General features: G+C 41.3%; 2 protein-coding genes across 2 annotated transcripts in view; one reads left to right on the top strand and one right to left on the bottom strand.

Annotated features, from left to right (window-relative positions):
- PEX3 (peroxisomal biogenesis factor 3) overlaps positions 1–4,538 on the bottom strand; it is a 20,833-nt gene extending 16,295 nt beyond the window's left edge. The window contains exon 1 of the mRNA XM_005150051.4: positions 4,382–4,538. Within this exon, the coding sequence (XP_005150108.1) occupies positions 4,382–4,454 (73 nt within the window). The 5' untranslated portion in view covers positions 4,455–4,538. The remainder of the gene's footprint in view (positions 1–4,381) is intronic.
- ADAT2 (adenosine deaminase tRNA specific 2) lies at positions 4,496–15,047 on the top strand. Its single transcript, XM_005150144.4, has 6 exons — positions 4,496–4,641; positions 4,816–4,920; positions 11,741–11,891; positions 12,456–12,562; positions 14,201–14,273; positions 14,392–15,047. The coding sequence occupies exons 1-6, from the start codon at positions 4,582–4,584 to the stop codon at positions 14,430–14,432; spliced, it is 537 nt and encodes a 178-aa protein (XP_005150201.3). The 5' UTR covers positions 4,496–4,581; the 3' UTR covers positions 14,433–15,047.

Below are 15,047 nucleotides of genomic sequence, written 5' to 3'. Positions count from 1 at the left end.
ACTATGCAAACAACTATAGTGCCAGCACTTCGGATTCAGAGGGTTCAGAAACAGATGAGTGGTACAAATATCACCTGACACCATCTACCTGATACCTCAGGTAGAGGAACCTCAGTAAGGATTTCAAACTACAATTCATACTGCTTCAAAACTGATTTACAGAGTGGAGGTATTTACATTTGTACTGGCTGTCTGTGCTGGTTTTGGCTAAACAGTAGCTAGCACAGGGCTACATAGTGGATCTGAGCTGGAAACAGTCTGGATAACACAAGGATGTTTTCATCAAGGCCTTTTCTGATTTATTTTATTTTTTAATTATTAAACTGTTTTTATCTCAACCCCTGAATTTTCTCACTTTTACCCTCCCAATTCTCTCCCCCATCCCACTGGGGGGAGTGCAAGTGAGCAACTGTGTGGTGCTTCAGTACTGGCTGGGTTTAAGCCACAGCACTGTCCTACACCACCAGGTGGAAGACACAATGACTCACCTGTTAACAGTGAACTAAGTATGTTCTAATTTGTCTCAGTAGGACTCTTTGCCTGTAGCATTGTATAGTCGCTTCCCATCATAAGGACTTGTCCATGTTGTAACGAGTCCAGAGGAGGCCACAAAGATGCTCGGAGGGCAGCAGCACTTCTCTGGAGACAGGCTGAGGGAGTTAGGCTTGCTCAGCCTGGAGAACAGAAGGCTCAAGGGAGGCTTTATACCATCCTTCCTGTACCTAAAGGGGCTTACAAGAAACTGTAGAGGAACTTCTTACAAGGCCATCTTTGAGGTTCCTACCAACCCAAACCCTCCTATGATCTAAATGTAAGCAATGGAAGTAGCTTAGGAAACCTGCAAGCTCTTATGCCAGTGGCATCAAACAGGTAGGGTATTTCTCACATAATTTATGGCTCCTGACATCCAGTCATTGGTTTTGCTGCAGCTGTGTGGATGATGTAACTTTGACCTTGATTAACTTCTAATGTATTGCATTCCCAATAGAGAGATGAGCAGAAGGGTGGGACAGGTAACTAGGAGGTATCAAGTTTCCAAGAAAGCTCTTTACAACCCTATGTAACCTTCACCCTCACAAAATTAAGGGAAAAAAAAACCAGCTTTAAGAACTTTATTACATTGAAATTGCACTGACACGCAGAAGCCTGCATCCTTCCGGAACATCAACAACTCCCTAAGTTGTGTTTTGTCCTTATGCACAAGCAAGCTGTGCATCAATGGCATACAACTGTCCCATTGAGAAGGCATTACAGCCTTAATCTCTTGGCACCACTGAGTCCACCAAACCCCATGTAACATCCCTGCACTTGCTCACAAACCAAGACAACTTTTTCTGCTAAGTAGACAGACTTCTGAACTGAAACATTCTTTCTGCAAGCCGAAGGCTGCAAGAGGTAACATTGAGCAATCATTAATTCATCTCTGATATCAGAGCCATACATTGCAGGCACACCCTGAACTTGCTCTTCTACTGCAGCAAGAGAATTTCAGTAGTGAATAATTTCGTAATGTCCACTGAAATCCACCTTGAACACTGAGACAGAAACCACTTTATGGTAAACCTACCTACCCAACAAGAACAACTGAACATAACACGTCATGCAAGCTTGCTCTCTACTTCAAATACTTCTCGTGGGTTTGATCTCAGAGCACTAGATTTTGTTTGCTTGAAGAGATTTAAGTCTCTAAAGTATGCAATTTACTGTATATTGCTAAAAAAACGGACTTCTGAAGAAAGGGTTTGTCCAGGGTCTTTATTAAGTTGAACTCTTCTCAACCCCACTCTTCAGTTAAGGGACAATTATACCTATTTCAGTTGATTTTCCCCTCAATTTGAGTTCTTATTTAACGAGGTTTGTATTTGCATGAACAGAAAAATCTGTTGCAGTGTTGGGATTAACAGAAATTACACTGACAGCCACTGCTAATGCACAAGGAATCCATCTTAGTGAACAGAGGAAAGGCTACCAACCAACTCAGTTTGGTACAACAATTCTTCAGTGGCACAACACTGCAGCAGTAATACTGTAGAGACTCCTCTGTAGCAATGCATCATTAAATATTCACATTAATCTCTGACCATGTGCCAGCTAAAGACTTAAAATCATTAAACTCTGATGTCACATTCTCCTTATTACATCCTCCTTCCCAGAAAATGCACCTACAGCTCTTAAAAAACCTCCCAAAAACAACCAACCAAACAACAAACCACCAAACACCAGGGATGTAGGTTCCAGTCTCTGGTATTAAACCAGCAGATTTGGATGCTTTTCTTAAATCATTCATCCACTTCCAATTATTCTACCTTCATATGAAAGCAGCAATGTGCAGTTGCATTCTACCTTTCAATGTTTGGAGGAGTCTGTTGTGGATGTCAGAGTTCTGACTTATTGGTGGTGGCATTACAATGGCTCATGGAGTTATTTTAAGGTCCAATCCATAACTTATATGTAGATGGCCAAAGCAGTCACGATTCAGCTGCTGAACAACTGTAATGCAGTGCTCTGCAACAAATCCCTCTATCTCCCAGGGTGCCTTAAAATACCATGGTGCAAGTTGCGGCTGGGGGCAGCTAATGGTGTTCTGCTTGTGGATACCCTGATTTACTACAGACTCTCAACTACAAAAAAGCAATTCTCTACAGAGTCCTTAAATACCACATGGCTCAAGGAAACACATACTTTATCCATGCTGCAGGCAGCAGCAGCAGCACAGTTCGGTATTTTCAGTCACAAGCTGAAATGCTTGTTAGATGAGGAACACCTTGGGGTTTTTCTTTGGATTGGTCATATTTTAAATGACTTATCTTAGTTCCTGTTTACTTTTAAGTGTACTTCATCCAGTCAGTAGCATTTTAGTGAAAGTGACACTGAACTGTACATAAATAGCTCCAATTATAAGGTAAAAGCTGCAAGTTCAGTTGTATCAGGATGGCAGCAGGCTGTTTATACATGATGAATTTAGGATTTGAGTCTAGGACTACCAAGAGCCACGAGCTGCCCTAAATCTGTCTTCCCACCTGGATATTGATCCACGTTTACTAGGTGAAACTGGGACAACTGATGTTTCTACTACTCCCATTTGTCCTCCCACTACTCTCGCAGTTGAAGGGATGGGGGAACAGCTTGCAGGCCACAGCTTGATATATTAAAGTAAAGCTGTTTACTTAACATGGTGGGCTGTAAGCGTGGTGGCTCAAAAACTGGTAATCATTAAATTCTGATGTACTTGCAGTCTCTGAAGGCCTGCAGGTGAGGGGGGATGAATGGGAGAAGCAGGCTGACAAGTGTTTCAGTAATCATCACCGAACATGTTTCGTGCATTAACCAGCCCTCTTTGGAAAAATGCAGAAGGAATTAATGCTGAAAGGATGCAGAGGACACAGCCACCAAGACAAGTGAGAAATACACACAATTCACTGTCACAAGAGGCCTCAGCTGTATCAGAGACAAAATATACTGCAAACCCCCTGTAGCTCTCAGAATATTTAACTACTCAGGTAAGCTGCAGTAGGTATAAACAAATGCAAACTTTCCTTAGCAACTCTAATGTTTAATTCTGTGTCATTTGCATAAGATGTATGTGCACCTGATGACTGAGCTTGCAAAGACATGGCTGTACCTTCTGGGGAGTATCTAATCTCATGCTCTTATTATTAAACACAGAGATAGATCTGAGAAGTTCCTTTAAATCCAATTCCAACTAAAAATAACCCTAAAATAACTCCCGGGAAAGGAGAATCTCACCAGACTACAAACACCCTACAGATTAGACAAGAGTCATAAAGAAAAAAGTACAACGTGAATAATTAATGTAAATCCTCTCCAGTTAAGTTTAGTGTCTGCAGCTGGTTTACACCTGACAATTCACCTCAATGAACAAGTAACTTTAAGAAAGTACAAGCTTTTAGCCCCCACCCTAGAAATAATAATACAAGCGGCACCCACGCTTTGTGCAGTCAACCCAACACAAACGCCGGCCGCAGGAACACAGACGGCTCGAACCCCTGCGGTTTAGGACTCAAGGTCCGACGTGTCGATTTGCGCCCCTGCCCGTGAGAAAACCCCTCCCGCCCCCGGGCTCCCCCGGAGCCGGTCGGTGGGCTCGGTGTCACCAGCGAGCCGAGGAGCTCCCTGCGCAACACCAGCCACGCGGGGACGAGGCCGGCCGGACCCGCGGCCGGCACCGGGCCTGGCCGAGAGCAGACCGGCTCCCTAACAGAAGGGCCCGGCAGCCGACCGCCGCCTCCGAGGGAGCCTCCTCAGCGGCAACTGGGAGCGGCTCAGCCACAGCGGAGAGGCCCCGCGGCCCCAAGGCCGGTTCCGCTCCAGCCCCTACTATGGCCCCCGCCGCCCCTCGGCTCGGCTGCCGAGCTCTCACCGCCAAGGAAGGTGCCGAGGACGAGACATTTCTTCTTGTGCCGCTTGAGGAAACTCCAGAGGGACCGGAGCATCCTTCGTGCCCGGCCCGGCCGCCCCTCGCCTCCTCACGTCGGCGGAAGGGGCGGTGGCAGCCGCCCCGCCCGAGGTGCCTCGCCGCCCGGCCCCCCGGAAACACCGCCTGCAACCGCCGGTGCCGGCATGGCGGCTGCAGAGGACGAGGCCGTGATTTTGGCCTGGATGGACCAAGCCCTCGACGTGGTCAGTGCGGCCGAGAGGGATGCGGGGGAAATTGTCGGGAGAGGCCTGACGGGAGCTCCGGGACCCGCGGGCCGGGCCTTCCCTCACGGCAGCGCGTAGGGGCAGGACAGGGGCGTGTTCCTTAGAGCTTGGTACGGTAACGCTGTTGCTTGTGTCTGTGTGTGTGTCCTGCAGGCTAAAGAGGCGCTGGAGAACGGGGAGGTTCCCGTCGGGTGCCTCGTGGTGCATCACGGCGAGGTCGTGGGGCGCGGCAGGAACGAGGTCAACGAGACCAAGAATGTGAGTTGGGGTGAGAGGTGTTCCCGGCACCCGGCTCGTACCCCGAGGCACTGCGGCCTGCGGCTTCCCCGCCTTGCGCTCTGCACCCCGGTACTGGGGCGGCACGGGGCGGGGTTCGGGGAGTGGCATCCCGCTGACCAGCGGGTGCCAGCGGTAATGGGGAAGGTCTCATTGCAGGGCTTGTGAACATCGTTCCTCAGCTGGCTAGAAAACATCTGGTTCCCAGTTCTGAACTTGTTATTTGTCCATTTATGTCTCCTTAGATCAGTATCATCCGTTATTTCACATAGCTTGGGTGTATTTAATTTTTGAGCACATACTCCCTTTTGGCTTTTGTTTTTCCCTGTTTTCTCCATGCTGCCTGTTTAATCTCCTCTCAGAAGTTTTCCTTCTGTGTTCCTTCTAATAATTATTGTATACATCCATTCCAGCTTTGATTCATGTTTCTTGAATTCAGTTAACCAGAACTGTATATTTTATTCCAGATGGACTTTCTCTTGTGCCTTGTTTGATAATGTTTTCCATTCTGCCTGGAAGTAAGTCCACACATCTTTCCTGGAGCTTCCTTGATCTTTTGTGCTGTTTTGTTATTCTTGATTTGTTTTTATTTTTTTTTTATTTTAGTTTATTTTAATTTTATCCCATGTATAAGGCCATCCACCTCTTCAGTGGCAGTCTGACCCTGTCTCTTCTGATGATGTCTTTCATTATATGAAAGACATGACAGCTGTTTTCTGTAGGTGTTTCTCCAGTTAATGCCAATGACACAACTGAAAACATTTGAACAAAGTGATCTTTGAGCATCTTTGCTAGTTAGCTCCCTCTGGACAAGTATTACCCCTTTCAATGCAACTTATCTTCTTTGTTTTCCCACTCTGCATGTCTCGTGCTATGCAGTATTCCCCAGACTGACACTAATTTAATGTGTTGGCTGTGCCAGATGTGTTGTAGAAGTCCAGAGAGGTGAGATTGACAAATGTTTTTTCTAGGCAAGAGAAATACCAAGGAAAGTTATGAAGTTAATTTAGTGTCAACAGTTTTATGCAAATCCACATTAATTTTCTTTTTATAGACTAGACCTTATAATACTATCTCCAAAATTTGTCATGTTGCTTGTTTCATTGTTGAGACTATCCTGGATCTGTCGATGCCAGGGTTGTATGTCCTTCCTGTTTTTATTATGGTGACTCTATTTGCCAGGTTTCAGTCACGTGGCACTCTCCCTTGATGTATTAAAAGCATTGCTGTGAGACTGGCAGCTTCATGCAGAGGTTCTTCAGTCTTTCTGATGGAGATGATCTATAAACTTGGAGTTTTGCACCTCATCCCTCTTCTGTGCCCTATACAATGTCATAAAGTCCTAGTTCTGTATCTCATATGCTGTAAGTTGTGCTTTCATGATCTTATTTTGTCTTTCGTGTACAATCTCCATGTCATTTTTATTGAAAAGGCAAAATATTAGTTTTGCTTTGGAGTAATACTTGTGTTTGAGCCTCATCTCAAGGTCACTGTAGTAGTTCTAACTCCTTTATTCAAGTTACATCTCAAGTTATTTTTACTTTATATGTAATTTGTTTTGCAAGGTTGATGTTTGGTTACTTTAGCCTTTGCCTTCTGACCTCAAAAATTTAGCTTTATGATATACTGGCTTTTCTCACTCCTTGAAGACTTTTCCCTCACTTTTAAAAAACGATAATTTTTCCATTTAGATCTGCAGACCTTCCCTACAGTCCTGCTCTTGCTCAGGAATCAACTTGCCAGGAAGGCTTTGTGTCAGATATATTCCTCCTTCTCCTTAAGTCCCTGCATCTTCTAACTGACTGGAGTTAAGAGCAGGTAGTGTCTTTCTGTGTGCTCTGTCATTCTATTCCTAAACTGCTTATTTTGGCAAAAAGATTTAGTTGCTTTTTTTAAGTGTGTCTCTGGTCACCCTGAATACTTTGCAGGGTTTCTGCCCTGCATGTCCACAGCAGGGCACATTAATGCCAGAGATACCGCCTCTTACTCTGGAAGTTATTTGCAGAATTACTGATCATCATCATGTTCTTACAGAAAAATGTTGCTGTTGGAAGAAGGGAGTTTTTACACAGCTGTGTTTGGTCTGTTTTATTTTTTTGAGGAGCATGGCTGTGTCATCAGCAATTCAACATAGGCATGTCGTTACTTGTACTTATTGGGCAACAGTGCAACAAATGTCTGTGTAAGACATTGGTTTTCAAAGGCCTGGCAATTCATTCACAAGCTCGCACCAGAACTGTGTTCCCTCTGGCAGCTCTCACATTCACTTGTTCATAGTCTTGCCTTCGACCAACCTGATTATTTTCTTCCTTAAAACACGTGATCCTTCCCAACTAGAACCCTTTTTTTTGGGTATCTTTATTCCCATGTGTGATACACTCATTCACTTTCCACTAAAATGCTATCTGTCTTAGGACCTTTGTTGATACATGTGGACATCTCCTTTGTTATCTCATGTTGGGTCATTATAGCACAGGTCTTTGCCCAGATCATCTTGCAAGTACAGAACATGATAATAAAAAATGAAGTGTTGTTTGCACTCATAAATTGCCAACGAAGCCACAAGATAATACAGAACTTTGAGTTTTGGCCCCTGTTACTCTCACATGTTAAATCTGGTCTAAAGAGTTAGAAGGCAAGCTGTTCAGGGCAGTGATAACACCTTTATTTCTCTCCAAAACATTTGCCACAGTTTGGGGCACTATTTCAAGTCTTTGCTAAGGCTTTTTCCCCACTGACATCAGCTTCAGATGATTTTTCCTTGGACCACTATTTGCCACTCTCTCATAATTCTCTTTTCCCTTGCTACTCTTACCTGTTTGTGTTTTCTTGGCTTTAAAATGGTGTATAAGATTGGCAAAATTAAAAAACCAGCAGGGGTTTATAGAAGCTTATGAATCGAGTCAGTGACTCAAAATGAAAATCGTCTTTTTTTTTTGTATGTTATTTTACACACAGCATGTCAATAAAAATACTATCTAGTGATAGTTCCACACAAAATAAAATCTTAAGACAGACCTAGAAGGTCAGGTTTTCCCCCATATCTTGTCTTTAAGTGGGACCTTTAGCAGATGCTTAGGGAAGGACCTCAAGAAATGAGAATAGAAGATATCTTCCCTTGCATATCCTTTCCACTTGTGAAAGTGAATAGCTTAAGAGACTTCCAGAGCCCATGAGTGTATCTGGATGTTTGCTTCTGATAGCTGTCTGTGCACATATCCTCCATGAATTTGTCTAAACCTTTTCTGAACTCATTTATGGTTTTGGCTTCCATAGCATCCTGTGGCAATGAGTTCCACAATTTAATTACGTGCTTTGTGAAAGAGTACTTCCTTTTGTTTGTTTTAAATCTGCTGCTTGATAATTTCATTGGGTGCCCACTTGTTATGAAAAATAATAAATCACAATTTACTGTTTGCTTTTCCACATCTTTCTTGATTTTTATAACCCTCTACTGTAGTCATCTTAACTTGGAAAACTAATAACTGTATCTGGTGAGTTAAGAGGCATAGTCTAGTTAGTCTTTGTACAGAGACTGTTCTGTAACTTGGATAATCCTTTCTCATGCTGTGGTGAGTTTGTCCTGGGGTTCCCATGTCTTCATGAGGCGAGGTGACCAAACCAGTATGTATTACTTAAGATGTGGATGCACTGGGATCTAGTAATACTCTGTATTAGCATAGTCTCTTTTACGTAGCTGTCTTCTGTTGCCACAGAAGCCGGTATGACTTAGAGCAGCTGCCTGGCTTTTCTCAACTTGTACTCCTAGTATCAGCGGAGGCCTAAAAGCTGCTCAGTGTACTAGCTAAAAGCAGTGCCATAGGTTAGAGACATATTTTCCTCTGGTAATGAAGGCTTATCATTTATGTACTTTCAATCCATGCTCAGGAGTCGAAAATCCAATACGGTATTCATGTCTCTTCTGATCTGAGGGGCACAAAAATAGGGTAGCCACAACACACACTTTTGAATTACAGTAGCTGCAGTGATTCTGAGGCATCTTTCTGCTGGAGCATGCACTGTGACTTCAGCTGGTGTGATCTCATTTATTCAACTAGGCAGCCTTCATGGCAAGATTGCACTGGTAGGTCTGGAGGAATCATGCCTGCATACTGATTCAGATCCATGTTATTCTGAGTGGGTTCATTACTATATTAATTCAGATCACAAGTACACTCATGGAATAAATTTCTTGATTGTATCTGCTTAGCATGCTTTTTTTTCATGCCTCAGAGTTGGCAAGCTGTCTTCCTTTCAGATGAACCTATACTGAAAAGATGCACTAAGGGAGCATACCTAATGCACTCCAGCTCCTGCTGGAATATATCACCCATGAGACTACACTGGAGCTAGGCGGTGTGAGCACCCCTGATTTGGTGTTGAGTCTTCAGCACTGTTTTGGTTTACAGATACACTCCCCTTGTACTACACTATCTGCTAATGTAGGCATAGGCAACGTAGATCTCTGTAGGAGTTTAGAAACATTATAAACAGTATTAAACTTACCACTAAGACACTTACACGAGTCCTTAGCCATATATTGTAGAGCATCTCACAGTTATCACCACAGATCTTCAAAGTGCTGAAACATTAACCTAAGGTCAGGTATTGAGATGAAGTTATCTAAGGTCACCTAAAGACATCTGTAGCACAGATACAAGCATTATTTGGATTGATTCTTAGTCTAATGTCTGTGTCAATTTTTTTTTTCCAGAACAGATTAAAAAGAAGGAAAATACTAAATTCACATAGTCGCGTGAATTTATGTGAATTCAGTGTTTTTCAGAAAAACACTGAATTCACATAACCATGAGGCTTTGTAACTGGAGAGTCCTTAGCACTTTGTGGTACTTATGCTATGACATTTGATTGGTAAAACATACTGCTGCAAACATTTCAGAGCGATACAGAGACGTTAGTGGTTGTTTTTGTTTCTCTGCAATTAAGGTCAACAGTTCCTGCTCCCTCTCTTTCTTTCTCCTTCCAGTACCTAAATGGGGGGTACATCAAAGCTGGAGAGGGACTTTTTATAGGGGCATGTAGTGATAGGACAAGGGGCAGTGGCTTTAAACTGAAAGAGGGTAGATTTACATTAGATATTAGGATATTAGATAGATATTAGGAAGAAATTCTTTACTATGAGGGTGGTGAGACACTGGAACAGGCTGCCCAGAGAAGTTGTGCACGTCCCATACCTGGAAGTGTTGAAGGCCAGGTTGGATGGGGCTTTGAGCAACCTGGTCTACTGGACTCATGACAGGTGGGTTGGAACTAAATGATCTCTAATGCCCCTTCCAAACCAAACCATTCTATAATTCTATGATTCTGTTCAGATTTTTGTGCCATGTCTATTGCTGTGACCTTTGAGATACTTACAATTCAGTTGTCTTGGATTAAAAAAAGATAAATCATTATTCTTATATATTTTTGCAATCAGGCATTTGCTGCAATCCCTGCCTGTTATTTGATGGACCTATTGCACATGTATGTGTTCCCAGGCAGGATTAAACCTGGTGCAAACTGAAAATGCTGTGTCTACACAGTAGGCCAAGCAGTTCCAGAAACATACTGAAATTATTGCATATTCACAGTGTGTTCATTCCCTGTAGGTACAGCAGCACTGTCAGAGGGAAGAAAAGGTACCAGCTAGGAGCAGTTTCTTAATATTTCCAGAGAATGTATCAAGCCTGTGTTCTTGCTTTTGGAAGCACAGTGGGTTGGATCAGTTGTTCTAGCAGGCTTTATGTGTCCCTTAAGCCTCAAGTAGAGCTTTCATGCCATGTAGAGTTTTCATGCCATTTCCTTCAGTCCTTCTGATGATCAGTCATAGTGCCTTTCTACAGGACTTCTTTGCATCAGATGTCTTTAGCTACAGAAGCCTCTATTTTCACTGTAAGTCATTCTGGGGGGCTCACAACATATTTTGCAAAGAAATTATGGCCTTGTGTTATGCTACCTTCAATTAGGATGGTTCAGCCTTTTCCAGGCTGTGTCAGTATTGAAACTTCACACCTGAAGGGTTAGATGAAGTTAGCAGTGGGTCCTCCAAAGGATAAGGCTGTGCTCATTATCAGTTAAAAATATTTGGCTTTTGGGGTCCACATGCTTGTTACTAGTTGTACCCTGATGTTTCCATGGACACTGCAGAAAAGGTGGGGAAGTGGGTGGACCCAGCCTGTAGATTACCAAGGAAAACATCTCATAAAAATGTAAAGTAATCCCTGTAAAATTCCAACACTTTATTCACTTTAGCAGAGATGAAGCTATCCAACCATTTACAGAAATTTCCTTCCAGCTAAGGAAGATAAAATATTTTTATGATGGTTTTTGATTTAAAATCATGCTGAAGTATCTGTGAATGTAGCTACCTGTAGAGCTTTCATACTCAAGTAGAGTCTTTCATGCCATGCTATGTTGGCATGACAGAGAGAGGAGAACTTCTGAGCAGACTCTTCTGTGTAGGAACAGGTAGAAATAACATCTGGTTTGCACTTGTTCATCTTGTGTGTGCTGCATATGAGATCAAGGTTTAATGTATTCTTTCTTCGGCTGGATGAAATTTCTTCAGTAACTTGAGCCAGCAAAAAGGTGTACTAAAAAGAGACTTCAAGAAAGCATTACATTATTTTCACTTAATTGAAAAGAATTGCATTATTAATAGATTAGGTGTTGGGCCATTGTGCCTTTGACCTGAAAGAATAATTTTATGACACTGCATTTTATGTCACTTGTACCTCTACAAGCGAGAAGCTTAAAGCTCTCAGTCAATGCACGCCTTAAAATGTTTGTTTTTATACCCTAGGCTACTCGACATGCGGAATTGGTGGCAATTGATCAGGTCCTGGACTGGTGCAAGCAAAAAGACAGAGATTATACAGAAGTGTTTGCAAACTCCATAATGTATGTAACAGTAGAGCCTTGTATCATGTGTGCAGCTGCCCTGCGTTTGATGAGTATCCTTTCATGTTTATTCATGCTGGGAAACTGTGTGTCAAAATGTCACTGTTTTGGCTATGTGCCCACAGAGAAGGGCTTGACACTGTAAGGCAAAGCCAACAGGGGTACCATTTTACTGCTTGTGAGTCTGCACCCATCCCCATTTACTGCATGGCAAATAGTGAGAGACTCAAGGATGAAAGAGGAATGGTGCAATTATGACAAACAATGGTTTCTCTTAGGGATGTAAAAATCAACTTTAGAGATATCTGTTATTAAGTAAAACAGGTTAACCTCATTCACTATTCAGCTTTCACACTCAGTTAATCATGTCTTCTTATGCTTCTGCTGTGGGATTCATGCTTCTCCTTTCTGAGAAAGGCTGGATGTACATCTTCAGCAGTACATCTTAACATTATTCAGATGTAGCCTCTGATTTTATGAGGGAGGAATTGTAGTACAAACTAATTCAGTTCGAAAAGTACAAGCACATCTTAGTGAAATTTAATGACTACTTAAATGAGGCTACTGTACTTCCTGCTTGCTTTTCACTTTAACTTAATACCTTAACTCATTCACATAAATTCCACGGGTCATATATGGTTGTCGAAATGAGCGATTTGGAGGCTGTGGCTCAGTTTTGAGCATCTCGTCTGATGATATGGTGGACTCAGGAGAACCATTTGAAGTAAGAGTAAAATGTTTTTGGTTTTCTGCTAGTGTATTGCGCCTAGCTTTGTCACCATGCTTTGAGAATTTTATGCAGCAGTTTAAGAGGTCTCAGATCAAAGCCAAGTAAACTTGACTTAACAAGAAAATAACATAAACAAAATTAAGTCCTTAAAGAAAAGACTGCCTGACAACAGTCTTAAAATATTTGAAAGGATGCATCAAAGGAAAAGGAAGAATTATACTTGTGGAAAAAGGTAAGGAATAAATACATCTAAAAGATGTGTAATACGTAAAACAATGAGTGTATGCGTCATGAGATGAGGGAAAAATTAAACTGCAGCAACAGCAATAACAGCAACTGTAACAGCACTTTACTAGGTTACTGGATTTTAGTTGAACCACTGAAAATTATTGTATCTTTGCTCCCAGTCTATCTATATGTGAGGTAAAACACATTAGCTTAAACTTACTTCATATAATTCAAATCGCCAAATACAGACTGCAGAAGTAGCAGAAGTGATTTAGTTTAGGTGTTGGGAATTTCCTGAACAGTAAGGATACTGAAGGGCTGGAACAGAGTGTCTAGGGAGAATGAGGCATCTTTGTCATTCAAGAAAGACTGGACAAGCATTTAGTGGAAGTATAGTGTACATAAATCTACATGCATGACAGCATTATACTAGTATACCTATACATATAGAGTATTTATAGCATTACATTGATTACATTATACAACACAGTAGATGATCCTGCCTTTTACAAGGACACTGATTAGGGTTATTAGAGTTCTTTTCCACACTTAAGCTTTCTCATTTAATGAATGTGAAAAACAAGTAATATATTTTAGCATTCTAAATAAGCACTGAAGTCTGAAGGCTCAGAACGAATTTTAGTCAGGAAGACAATACTGTTTGGCAGCCCAGTGTAAACATATTAAGCATCTTTCAGGATGTTTGTGAGACCAGCATCTGAATTAATTTGTACAGCCAGTACTGGAAGAGTGTTCATGTGCTAAAATTGGCATGTAGTATTTAGGGTTTTTATATGTTCAGAAGAAAGAAATGAGAAGATTCTTGCTATTACAAATGCTTCATTTGTTTCTGTAGACAGCTGCAGTGGGATATATAGGTGTAATTAATTGTTTTCTAGTGTGGGTGGAGATTCATTTAGTGTTAGTGACATTTAAATGCTTTGTCATTAATGTTCATGGTCTGGAAAAGTATCTTGGAAGGACTAAAAACATCTGAGAGGTGACTGTTGGGAATAAAGAACAGGTGTGTGGACCAATGTTTTCTGAACTTTACCTACAATACCTACGTGTATGTCTTAACATTTCCAAGTGCTTGAAGAGTATATGAAGTATGTTGGAAATACCGTCTTAATAAGAAAGAGATTTATAAGATTGCATCAAATTTTTATGTAAGTTACTAAGAAAGTTTGTTTTGCTTAACTTTAAGTTATTAGGGAAATAATTTACTAAGCTTCAACATAGTATTTTTCATAGGTATTAGGTGTTCAAGCTGAAAAAAAGATTTTCTGACCCCTAAATAGACAGTACAGTTGTTTACAATTATTCTGTCCTTAAGGCATTACTGTGAAGCATGGAATGTGTTATTCTCAGATGTGCTCATGAACATCATTCTAATTTGAACAGTGCGTTTCTGGCTATCGTGCCAAAGAAGCAGTGGAATTGTTAAAAGCTTTCTACAGGCAAGAAAATCCCAATGGTAGGTTTCACATTAATGGATCCATTCTGATCCCAACTTAATTCAAAAGAATGCTGGCACTGGTATTACTGTAATTCACTTCTGATGTTTTTCCCCCCTTTCTATTTCTTCTTGGCAGCACCAAAATCCAAAGTACGGAAGAAGAACAATCGTAATTAGCCCTACACCGATGGGAGACAGAAACTTCCCAAAAATTATATGTGAAGGTTTCTTCAGTGTCCTTCTCTTTTAAAACATACAGTTAAATTATGTATAATGTTCTGTACAGAGTTTTTACTAATAGGATATTTACTACCTGTTCCTGCAATTTTATGAATGTAATTTCTTTTATTGTGACCAAACAGATGAATAAGTGGCTGTTTCTAGACAGAGGAAAATTTATGGTTTAAGTTCACTTATTTACAGCCAGATGTATTTTTTCATAGCACTGGTTGGCTCCGTCATTTCCACGTACTGTGCTTGGCCATGCAGTAATTTATAATCCAGAAGAGGGCCTTACAGTTCCACTAATGAACTAAGAATACAAGTTCAGTTGAATCTTGATTGTGTACCTCTTAGTAGATACTTCTCTTAAGCAACAAACTGTTAGTATTTTTTTTTTGGCTGATTTCAGACATTTGAGAAATGCCCTGACTTTTTTTAAATGTGAAAAAGAGTGGCTCAAATTGTATGACTATAAAAACTGAATACAATGAAACCTTTTAAATATTTAAATAAATGCTTTCAGAAGTGTTTTAAGAAGAGCATTAAAAGCAATATTTTGTTACCATCACT

This window comes from Melopsittacus undulatus, chromosome 3 (assembly GCF_012275295.1).
Source record: "Melopsittacus undulatus isolate bMelUnd1 chromosome 3, bMelUnd1.mat.Z, whole genome shotgun sequence".
NCBI lineage: Eukaryota > Metazoa > Chordata > Aves > Psittaciformes > Psittaculidae > Melopsittacus > Melopsittacus undulatus.
Note: the sequence above shows the minus strand (reverse complement) of the source record. Positions and strands in the feature narration are given on the sequence as shown.

Coding starts and splice junctions, on each gene's coding strand:
- ADAT2 (XM_005150144.4), top strand. CDS start 4,582: ATGGCGGCTGCAGAGGACGAGGCCGTGATTTTGGCCTGGATGGACCAA. Junction 4,642..4,815: donor TGGACCAAGCCCTCGACGTG/GTCAGTGCGGCC, acceptor TGTGTCCTGCAG/GCTAAAGAGGCGCTGGAGAA. Junction 4,921..11,740: donor AGGTCAACGAGACCAAGAAT/GTGAGTTGGGGT, acceptor TTTATACCCTAG/GCTACTCGACATGCGGAATT.